The 12,500-nt window shown below is 45.5% G+C and overlaps 1 protein-coding gene across 1 annotated transcript in view; it reads right to left on the bottom strand.

Moving 5' to 3' along the window:
- The window catches only part of LOC112240685 (plexin-A2-like), a 437,296-nt gene that overhangs the window by 74,659 nt on the left and 350,137 nt on the right, over positions 1 to 12,500 (bottom strand). The window contains exons 14-17 of the mRNA XM_042299563.1: positions 10,051 to 10,168; positions 7,607 to 7,743; positions 6,377 to 6,544; positions 3,849 to 3,942 (exon numbers count right to left, since the gene is read on the bottom strand). Coding sequence (XP_042155497.1) covers positions 3,849 to 3,942; positions 6,377 to 6,544; positions 7,607 to 7,743; positions 10,051 to 10,168 — 517 coding nt within the window. The remainder of the gene's footprint in view (positions 1 to 3,848; positions 3,943 to 6,376; positions 6,545 to 7,606; positions 7,744 to 10,050; positions 10,169 to 12,500) is intronic.

Genomic DNA, 12,500 nt, shown 5'->3' with positions numbered 1-12,500 from the left:
TACTGGCTATGTCAGGGTAGTGAAGGGGGAAATACTGGCTATGTCAGGGTAGTGAGGGGGAAATACTGGCTATGTCAGGGTAGTGAAGGGGGAAATACTGGCTATGTCAGGGTAGTGAAGGGGGAAATACTGCCTATGTCAGGGTAGTGAAGGGGAAATACTGGCTATGTCAGGGTAGTGAAGAGGGAAATACTGGCTATGTCAGAAGGGGGTAATGAAGGGGGAAATACTGGCTATGTCAGGGTAGTGAAGGGGGAAATACTGGCTATGTCAGGGTAGTGAAGGGGGAAATACTGGCTATGTCAGGGTAGTGAAGGGGGAAATACTGGCTATGTCAGGGTAGTGAAGGTCAGGTAGAGGGTAGGTAGGTGGGTAGGTAGGCAGGTAGGCAGGCAGGCAGGCAGAGGTGGGCAGGCAGGCAGGCAGGCAGGCAGGAAGAGGGCAGGCAGGCAGGCAGGCAGGCAGGCAGTGGGGAGGGCAGGCAGGCAGGGTGGGGCAGGGGAAGGCAGGCAGGCAGGCAGGCAGGCAGACTGGGCAGGCAGGGAGGCAGGCAGAGGGGGCAGGCAGGCAGGCAGACAGGTGGGTGGCAGGCAGGCAGGCAGGCAGGCAGGCAGGCAGGCAGGCAGGCAGGGCAGGCAGTGGGCAGGCAGGGGAGGCAGGCAGAGGGCAGGCAGGCAGGCAGAGGTGGGCAGGCAGGCAGGCAGGCAGGCAGGCAGGGCAGGCAGGCAGAGGGCAGAGGCAGGCAGGCAGTGGCAGGCAGGCAGGCAGGCAGGCAGGCAGGGGCAGGCAGGCAGGCAGGCAGGTAGGGGAGGCAGGCAGGCAGGCAGGAGGGCAGGCAGGCAGGCAGGCAGGCAGAGGCAGGCAGGGCAGGCAGGCAGGCAGGCAGGCAGGCAGGCAGGCAGGCAGGGGCAGGCAGACAGGCAGGCAGGGTGGCAGGCAGGCAGGCAGGCAGGCAGTGGGGCAGGCAGGCAGGCAGGCAGGCAGGCAGGCAGGCAGGGTGGCAGGCAGGCAGGCAGGCAGGCAGGTGGGCAGGGCAGGCAGGCAGGCAGAGGCAGGCAGGCAGGCAGGCAGGCAGGGGCAGGCAGGCAGGGGGCAGGCAGGCAGGCAGGCAGGCAGGCAGGCAGGCAGGCAGGCAGGCAGGCAGGCAGAGGGTAGGCAGGTAAGGTAGGAGAGGGGTCTAACTTCTACTTTCTTTGCTTTGGTTCCCTGTAAACGGTAATATTCTCTGCCTCTGTCACCCTTACCTACAATCACATACCTCTTTCACTCCATGGGGAGGTGAGTGTAGCAGGGTGTTGCGTTCCCTCCTCCAAGAGGTGTACGTAACAGGAATTCATGACATATTTTGTACACTCAGCGTATGCCTCTTGGGGGTGATGTACCATTTCCTAGGAGGACAAAGTTCTAAAGAGAGCTGTCTGATTGCATAAGGACTGTAGGTGCTATACTGCTCTATAGACCTACTGATGTATATGTCTCTCTCTTTTAATCAGATCAAATTGCTGCTGATTGTTTCCACTTCTGACAATCAAGTTTGCATCCCAAATGGCACCCTATTCACCTATATAGTGCACTACTTTTGACTAGGACCCATAGTAGTGCACTTTGGGAAGCAGGCTCTACTCTATCTATTTCATTATGACATCACATCAGACATCTTAATGGGCCAGAATGTGGCAGGGGAAATTCTTTAAGAGAAGATAGGAGAAAATTAGTTTCTGTGAGAGGAAAAATACACCTTTAGCTTTAATCAGAGCCGATGATTAATGTTTCAGTTGTGAACCGGTGACAGGTATAGAGCGTGTCACGAAAAACAGTGTCTCCCTTTCTGTGCCTTCTTCTTTGTGAAGAATCTTGTGCAGGTGACAAGAGGGAAGGGGGGAGGGAGGGAGATTGAGAGGCAATTTAGTGGGAGGCAGATGACACTTTGAAGGCTGACTTGACAGGCCCGCTCTGGGCTGGGCCCTGATTGCACGGCTGCTGCGCTGTTTGCCTTTCCCCTGTGACAAAGACGAGAGGAAGGGATGAAGAGATCCATAATTGTAACCTAGGCAGTTAATAAAAATTCACACAGCGGCTTCTTCTCTTCTCCTCCTTCTGGAGCAAGGAAATCAAAGAGGAGCCGAGTGTCTGTGAGAGGCACTCTGTCTGTGTGTGTGGCGAAGTGAGACTGCACTTTAAAGGAGAACGCCGCTGAGTGTTCAAAGCTTTCTGCTTTCACCTGAGTGACACAGCAGACAGCACCCACACACAAGTCAAATCCTATTTCAGCTCAGAGGCTTACAAGAATTCTTACTGATCTGATCCAGTTCTTTTCGTGTGAATAAAGCAGTGAGTCTGTCTTTCATTAGATCCAAAATGACTGTGTTTCTTCTGGGTTTCTTCATATAAAAGGGTCTTATGGAGAAACTGTCCATACATGAAGACATGTAGTAGAACAAAAGCCTAGGGAAGGGTTTGCAAACTGGCGGCCCGTGGGCTGAATTTGGCACGCAGGTGATTTGATTTGGTCCTCCAAGTTTCATGACCAACAAAATATATATATTATTTTTTGTTGCTGTTGGACATAAAATACTGAAAAAACACCAGCAAATCAGCTCCAAGTGATTTACAATTTTACTAAGTATTCCTACACATAATAGAGATACATGTGATCATATACAAATGTAAGCAATGTTTAAAATCATTGTTTTAGTCAAATATTATATGTTTGGGCTTCTTGCAGTCAAGAGAAAATGTAGTTGAAGGTCCCTGGCCTAGAGCACAGTCATGAAGAAACACAGGTGAACTACAGTCTGTCTGAGTGGGGGAGGGTTGTAGATGCAGAAGGTATGGAGACACTACTTTGGAACAAATATGTTCAGAGATTCTCTAAAAAGATTCTCTGAGACCCAAAAAGCAAGATTCTAGTGAGGTGTGAGACGGAAGTCATTATATAACGAGACCATTAAAGAGAGACTCGAGAACGTGGTCATGATGGTGGTGTTGTGTGTGTATGCATGTATCATTTCTGTGACTGTACAGTATGCATCTGCCTAAAGGTTGTGCTGTGTTTGAGTTTGTACTATAAATGTCTTTATGATACGCTGCATTTCCTGGCATGAAGCACATGTTCCACAATACCTGTTTTCCCTCCCTCCCTCTACTCTGCCCTCCCCACCTTCACCCTGACCACACACCCGACCGCAGCGTTGGGAAAATAACATTCCCTTAATTAAACATGAACCCAGAGGACTAGAGCATAAATGCAATTTGTAACGATTCCCCCGCCTGCCTGGCCTTGATTATACAGAGAGGGGCTCTTTATGCTGAACAAAGCCTTCTGACAGCACTTAATCTTCCATTAGAACCCACTAGGAACAGAACAGCCCCCGGTCTTCCCCAGCCTTCCAAACCCACCACCATCCAACCCTTCCCATGCCCTCCAACCCTCTCACCCCTGCCCGCCAGCCCCCCACGCTCCTACCCTCAAACCCACCAGCCATCCACCCTCCAACCTGCTCCTACACTCCAGATTTACAGAAAAGTGTCTGAGGTAATTCAAATTCAGGCTGAAGTCTCAAACCATAACAACAAGGCTAAGCAGGTGAGAGCGGGACGGTATAGAGCTGAGGCCCTGACAGACTGGAGCCTGATTGTGTTAAAACTCTAATTAAATACTGCATGGGAACCCCTCTCCATCTGCTCCATTAAGAGACTAGCTAGAGCATTAAGGGAGATTTGAAATATGGTTTGTGGGGAGGTTGGGGGTTAGCAGGACAAGCATTTGAATGACTCAATCATCCTCCACATCATCTATGTGAGTGTGTGTAGTGTGTGTGTGTGTGTGTGTGTGTAGTAATACTCACGTTGACAGACTCACGGCCTCCGTACTTGACGCGTATCCTAGGCTCCTGAACCACATCCAGATTAGTTCCTGTCACCATCAGAGGAGTGTGGCCGCTGTTTCACACACACAGAAGAGTTTTACAAACAAACAACACACCGGACTACAACACTTTCCCTCCAAAACGTCCTGTCTGCACAAGCCTTTGTCGAAAGTTTTTACCTCAGATTTAAAAAAATATATTTTTTAAAGTGTTTTCAGAAGATAATAGGTTTTTGAGGTAAGTAAATGATTAAAGAGGATTTTAACTGAACTTAAGTAGATCTGGCAGGCTCAAGTTTGAGGGGGTCGTAGCTACATGGCTCAATGGATAATACACAACACAAACAAGGCCGGCTTGGCTAAAACAAACACAGACAGACAGACAGGAGAGACAGGGCAGGTGCCGGAGCAGGGGCCTTCCCTACAGCTGTTTGGCCTGTTATAGATTTAAGGGATTGGGACTGTTATAGTGGTTGCTGAAATACTGAAGTAACACTGAGGACTGTTAGGTGACTGGGCTGGGAGCACTAGATTAGCATCTAGATCAGCATCTGGGGATCAGCATCTAGATCAACATTTAGATCAGCATCTAGATCAGCATTTAGATCAGCATCTAGATCAGCATTTAGATCAGGCCTGCCTGTCTGTCGACTACGGCCCTACACTACGCTGTGCTACACTCCTCTACCTCCTTTCTCCTGGGCTGAGGCATGGAGGCGGTGCTCTCATTTCTGAAAAGAAAGAACAAGTTTGACTAAACAAAGCTCCGTCCCACATCTCTTCTCTCTGTCTGTTTCTCAGTGGAGATAGAGAAGACCTGCTGCTCTCTTCTCTTCCAGATAAACTCCACCTTGACTGATATCTGCTGCACACTTGGACCCCTCATCACCCCTCTCTTTAATTACAAACTCTGTCTACCTGGGATATGCTGCAGCAATGCACTACCATTACTAACATTGCCGCTCATCTAACACAACTATACCCACAACTATAGACACTCACTACCACAAATATAGACACTCACTAACACAACTATAGTCACTCACTACCACAACTATAGACACTCACTACCACAACTATAGACACTCACTAACAACTATAGTCACTCACTACCACAACTATAGACACTCACTACCACAACTATAGACACTCACTACCACAACTATAGACACTCACTAACACAACTATAGACACTCACTACCACAACTATACCCACAACTATAGACACTCACTACCACAACTATAGACAACTATAGACACTCACTACCACAACTATAGACACTCACTAACACAACTATAGACACTCACTACCACAACTATAGACACTCACTACCACAGCTATACCCACAACTATAGACACTCACTACCACAACTATAGACACTCACTAACACAACTATAGACACTCACTACCACAACTATAGACACTCACTACCACAACTATAGACACTCACTACCACAACTATAGACACTCACTAACACAACTATAGACACTCACTACCACACATATAGACACTCACTACCACAGCTATACCCACAACTATAGTCACTCACTACCACAACTATAGACACTCACTAACACAACAATAGACACTCACTACCACAACTATAGACACTCACTAACACAACTATAGACACTCACTAACACAACTATAGACACTCACTAACACAACTATAGACACTCACTAACACAACTATAGACACTCACTACCACAACTATAGACACTCACTAACACAACTATAGACACTCACTAACACAACTATAGACACTCACTAACACAACTATACACAACTATAGACACTCACTAACACAACTATAGACACTCACTAACACAACTATAGACACTCACTACCACAACTATAGACACACTAACACAACTATAGACACTCACTAACACAACTATAGACACTCACTATACACAACTATAGACACTCACTAACACAACAAGACACTACTAACACAACTATAGACACTCACTACCACAACTATACACAACTATAGACACTCACTAACACAACTATAGACACTCACTACCACAACTATAGACACTCACTAACACAACTATAGACACTCACTAACACAACTATAGACACTCACTAACACAACAATAGACACTCACTAACACAACTATAGACACTCACTAACACAACTATAGACACTCACTAACACAACTATAGACACTCACTAACACAACTATAGACACTCACTAACACAACTATAGACACTCACTAACACAACTATAGACACTCACTAACACAACTATAGACACTCACTAACACAACTATAGACACTCACTAACACAACTATAGACACTCACTAACACAACTATAGACACTCACTAACACAACTATAGACACTAACACAACTGCTGGTATCTACAGCTAATGCTAGAAGAAAAATAACTAATTTTCAGTGTTGCGTTTGATGATGGGATCTGACTATGAGGGACTGGGGACATGGACAAGTGGTTGTTTACCCTCATGTTTAGGAGAGGTGTTGGTGGTGTTACCTGGCGATGCTCCACTCTGGCTCAATGCGCTGGACGGTGGGGTCCTCAATGTAATCGAAGCTCAGGCTCTCCTTGACCTGGGCCCGGTCCACACTCACACTGATCTGGACCGAACCCACCCCAGTCAGGGAGGGAGCAGAGTAACACACGATCTCTGTCATGGTCCGCCTGCAGGGAACACGCACGCATACGCACGCACACACCGTCAATGTCTGCGTCTCTCCTTTCATCATTCTTTCTCCATCCCATGGATCCATGCACTACCTGCTCACCCCCTGAAACTAGCTCTGTTCATCAGTCACCCTCCATCCTCCTCTTCTCTCATCCTCTCCTCTCTCTCTACGGTTAGAATCACAGTGGAGAACACATGGCTAGTAATTAGCCCAGATCTCATTAAAGCTGCCTTGACTCCTCAACCTTACAGTGTTACAATGAAACCTACTCCTTTCTGTTCCACTGCACCGCTTCAAATAGATATCGGAAAGGATAGGAGAGGGTGGGAGGGATGGAGAGATAGGGAGAGATAGGAGAGGGTGGGAGGGATGGAGAGAGATAGGGAGAGAGAGGTAGAGCAGGAAAAAACAGGTAGCGAGAGGAAGGGTGGGAGAGAGAAAGAGAGAACTGAAAAAGTCAGATCTCAGAAAAAGGGTGACTGAAAAAGGAAGGAAAATCCCAGGCTGGGTGCACAAGGACGTCTGGAGGTTATTATTATTGAGGTTTGATGCAGTGGGTCATCAAACCTTATTAAGCTGTACATACATGTATATACTAAAACATCTATATAAATGGGACATGTAAAGTGTTGGTCCCATGTTTCATGAGCTGAAATAAAAGATGTCCCAACTTGCTACTACTGGACTGTGATGTGTGGTTGTCTCACCTAGCTATCTTATTATAAAATAAAATAAAAGAGAGCCGCACATTCTAGGAGCTCAGATGCAACATTTAGCATTTTCTACTCTGCTAGCCAGCACCTCGCCTAAATAGGTGTGCGTTTCTTTTTCCTCTAGATTCACCTAGCTATCTTAACATGAAATATAAATGTAGGGGGCTCTCACTTAGAAAAAGATCCAACTGGATAAGACAGCAAAAGTTAGATCATTGATATTTATCTGAGAAAGTCATATTTGTTGAAACATGACAGGAGAGATCAGAGGAGAGTATTAACAGCATGTATTAAACTACCACAAATGAACCAGTCTGAGGGGGCGAGGTGGGTCTCCCTCTTACCCGTAGAACTCGCACGTCTGGTTCCCAAAGAGGACGGTAACACTGCTGCCAGCGCCAAGGTTCTCCCCCATGATGGTTACCTTGCTGCCCCCTGACTCAGGCCCTCTGGTGGGGGACAGGCCCTGTACCGATGGCATCTAGAGGAGGGAAGGAGAGAGAGAGCGCGAGGGAGAGCGATGAGTGACAAGTGAGAGAGAGAACCATTTCTCTGTCACTGTAATGTATTAATCTGTCACACCTCCTGTCCTTCATACATTATTGTCTACTCTACACAGAGCCACAGCAGCAAATAACAGCTTTCAACTGAGGTATGCCCAAACTCTGTACTACGAACCCATGTAAAGAGGAAGCCAAATAAAACCGGGAGCTTTTAGTCCCTCCGAGATCCCACTCATCTTGTGTTGTGTTACTGTGTTCGCCATTGTTGAGTTCGTATCCCACCGAACCGTTTAAAAGGCAGTCTGAAAATAACTAGTGTTAACAGGAGCCCGGCCCTGTCTGCCTGCCTGTCATCAGAGAGCACACAGACAGCCTGCTAGGCTGGTAACCTAAGACACACTGATAAAACAGAGTACCGACTCTGACACACACACACACACACACACACACACACACACACACACACACACACACACACACACACACACACACACACACACACACACACACACACACACACACACACACACACACACACACACACACACACACACACACACACACACACAGGCAAAGATGAAAACACACACTCCATTTCCACTGTTCTTTGTCATACTTCCTGTCTGTATAGCTTTGTAAAACAGGCGGCCACGTGGGACCGTGCTTTGTTGTCTACAAAATTGGAGAGAGCTTTTGCTATGTGTAATTTTCTTTCACGGTGCTGTGATATTAGGGAATTGCAGGTATAGTACTGTAGTACCCACACACACACAGCGCTGCGATGATGTCAGTACTACCTGAGCGGCAACATGAATTATGGGTGACAAAAGTGTCAGTACACACACACACAAACGTCACACACTGTTCCTGGCCCAGTGCTGTACAATTCATTGGACAGGCTAAAGCGGTACTCTCTGGAAACAGTGCAAGTAATTACTAGCCGTTGTTAATTGTTAAGGGGTAGCTAATTGGGAGTGTGTGAATGGGAGTGTTGATTATCAGTTAGCTGCAGGCTAGCTTTAGTATGGGTGAGATACAGGTGTGGAGCATAGCTGCTGTCTCCCCATTTATTCTATTATCAACACCTATTATCCATTTATTAACTGCTGATTTCCCTGGGAACTTCTGTGGCAATCACTAGGCTATGGAATATTTCAACAATCGCTAGGCTATGCAATATTTCAACAATCACTAGGCTATGCAGTATTTCAACAATCACTAGGCTATGCAGTATTTCAACAATCATTAGGCTATGCAGTATTTCAACAATCACTAGGCTATGCAGTATTTCAACAATCACTAGGTTATGCAGTATTTCAACAATCATTAGGCTATGCAGTATTTCAACAATCACTAGGCTATGCAGTATTTCAACAATCACTAGGCTATGCAGTATTTCAACAATCATTAGGCTATGCAGTATTTCAACAATCACTAGGCTATGCAGTATTTCAACAATCATTAGGCTATGCAGTATTTCAACAATCACTAGGCTATGCAGTATTTCAACAATCATTAGGCTATGCAGTATTTCAACAATCACTAGGCTATGCAGTATTTCAACAATCATTAGGCTATGCAGTATTTCAACAATCATTAGGCTATGCAGTATTTCAACAATCATTAGGCTATGCAGTATTTCAACAATCATTAGGCTATGCAGTATTTCAACAATCATTAGGCTATGCAGTATTTCAACAATCACTAGGCTATGCAGTATTTCAACAATCACTAGGCTATGCAGTATTTCAACAATCACTAGGCTAGGCTATTTCAACAATCATTTCAACAATCACTAGGCTATGCAGTATTTCAACAATCATTAGGCTATGCAGTATTTCAACAATCACTAGGCTATGCAGTATTTCAACAATCATTAGGCTATGCAGTATTTCAACAATCACTAGGCTATGCAGTATTTCAACAATCATTAGGCTATGCAGTATTTCAACAATCACTAGGCTATGCAGTATTTCAACAATCATTAGGCTATGCAGTATTTCAACAATCAATCAAGCAAAGGCTTCATTATATCAACGGTAGGATTTTCATGACTTATTTTCTGGCTTTCAAGATGACAATGGTGATAGACATCAAAGAGAGATAGGAGAAATACTACTACTTCCTCATTCTAAAATGTTTGTGTTCTAATTGCGTTCGGCCAGTTGAGATCAACTTCATTTAGCATTTGTAATACTGTGAATCAGAACAACTAGTGTAATACAACTGGAGAGAAAAAAACTATTAAAAACTTAATTACTGACTGATAGTGTTTAAAGTCTTACCACGAAGGAGTAGAGCTGGGAAGAGTGAGTCTTGAGCGCAGGTATGCACTCCCCGACACACAGTTGGACTGGTCCAGCTTTGCTGTCTGCTGGGGCAGCATCCATCTCACAGACTATCCTGGAAAACACATAACCTCTCAGTTTAGGGTATTCAAAACATCATTTATTTTACCTGGTAAGTTGACTGAGAACACATTCTCATTTACAGCAACAACCTGGGGAATAGTTACATGGGAGAGGAGGAATGAGCCAATTGGAAGCTGGCGATGATTAGGTGGCCATGATGGCCAGATTGGGAATTTAGCCAGGACACCAGGGTTAACACCCCTACTCTTATGATAAATGTCATAAGATCTTTAGTGACCACAGAGAGTCAGGACACTCGTTTAATGCTCCATCCAAAAGACAACACCTTACACAGGGCAATGTTCCCAATCACTGTTCTCTGGCATAGGGATATACTGTATATAAATGATCGTTCAAAAGTTTGGGGTCACTTAGAAATGTCCTTGTTTTTGAAAGAAAAGCTACTTTTTGTCAATTTAAATGACATCAAATTGATTAGAAATACAGTGTAGACATTGTTAATGTTGTAAATGACTATTGTAGCTGATTTGTTATGGAATATCTACATAGGTGTACAGAAGCCCATTATCAGCAACCATCACTCCTATCTTCCAATGGCACATTGTGTTAGCTAATCCAAGTGTATCATTTTAAAAAGGCTAATTGATCATTAGAAAACCCTTTTGCAATTATGTTATCACAGCTGGAAACTGAAACTCGTCAGTCTAGTCTTGTTCTGCAAAATGAAGGCTATTCCATGCAATAAATAACCAAGAAACTGAAGATCTCGTACAACGCTGTGTACTACTCCCTTCACAGAACAGCACAAACTGGCCCTAACCAGAATATAAAGAGGAGTGGGAGGCCCCGGTGCACAACTGAGCAAGAGGTACATTAGAGCGTCTAGTTTGAGAAACAGACGCCTCACAAGTCCTCAACTGGCAGCTTCATTAAATAGTACCCGCAAAACACCAGTCTCACTGTCAACAGTGAAGAGGCAACCCCGGGATGCTGGACTTCTAGGCAGAGTTGGAAAGAAAAAGCCATATCTCAGACTGGCCAATAAAAATACAAGATTAAGATGGGCAAAAGAACACAGACAATGGACAGAGATATGGCTTTTTCTTTGCAACTCTGCTCCTCCACCAGTAGTCACAACTCACTACACCCCTCACACCAGCAGCCCTATAACTTCCTGGGGAGTGGAGGATACTAGACATCATAAATATCCCTCCACTAACAAGGCCCCTGCTGTGCCAAACAAGCTGTAGTGTCGCCGTAGCAACGTCCAATGTAAATCACAGTGAGGACCCTAGCTGACGCCCCGCTGCTGATCAATACAACTTTATCATACAGCAAGATCAGGAGTCTCCCTCTGCCGGCAGGTGGCCAGATAAAATGACATAATAAAACCAGGATGTCTATCGATCGAAGCTCGCAGAGATTAATACAAAACAAGAATCAATCATGATGTTGAGGGAGATGGAGAGAGAGGGAGAGAGAGGGAGAGAGAGAGAGAGAGAGAGAGAGAGAGAGAGAGAGAGAGAGAGTAGAAAAAGAGAGAAAAGGAAAAAGATAGAGGGATGGATAGTGGGTAGGCCACATCGTTGTTTCTTCAGGGCTGATCTCCTAAATCACAACTAATGACGCCTAGAGAGCTCCTGGCTGAGTGGAAGAGAGAGACTCCTGGAGGGTTTAGTCCCAGGCAGGGACTACAGTATATCTCCCCTGAGGAGAGAGACTCAGCAGGGCCTTAGTGTGCCGGAGTAGTACCTGGCCCATCTCCTCCATTATGAGGACTGCTACTAATGCCAACTGTCCGCACAACCTGCAACCACTCAAAAGTTTATCATGATCTCTCATAGAGTGAACACGAGACTCAAAGTCTGGCAATAAGAGTCAAGTATCCCCTGCTCAAGAGATGTTGCTGCCTGAAAGGTTGCGAGAAATGACGTGGCTTGTTCTTAACAAGTATCAAAACTATGAAAGCTTGCTCAGCATTCTGGATGCCTTCTGTCTGATCCAGCCTGTAAGAAAGAGTCTGCTTCTGAGATGACATTGTTCAGAAAGGATGTTTGAGAAAAAAGTGCATTGTGACCCCTTTCTGCTTCCTCAGTGGCTTTTGGTTCGGCATTGAAAAGGGGGGCTGGCTTGGGTTTGTTCCACCTTAGCTGGTCTGACCACTGGTCGGGGACCATTGTAGTGACACACCAGGTGCCTTTGATGGATCCTTTTTGGCTTCTTCTGGTGCCTCTTGTGGGGGAAGTAATCTAGAGGTAATTGAGAGTGATTAGATTACGTTGCGTAGTTTGGGTAATCCAAACATGACTTTACTGATCGCACTTTTGGACAGGTAACTAGTGGCTGTAACTGATTGCATTTGG

This window comes from Oncorhynchus tshawytscha, linkage group LG16 (assembly GCF_018296145.1).
Source record: "Oncorhynchus tshawytscha isolate Ot180627B linkage group LG16, Otsh_v2.0, whole genome shotgun sequence".
Lineage (NCBI taxonomy): Eukaryota > Metazoa > Chordata > Actinopteri > Salmoniformes > Salmonidae > Oncorhynchus > Oncorhynchus tshawytscha.
This window is presented reverse-complemented; position numbering and strand designations above follow the sequence as displayed.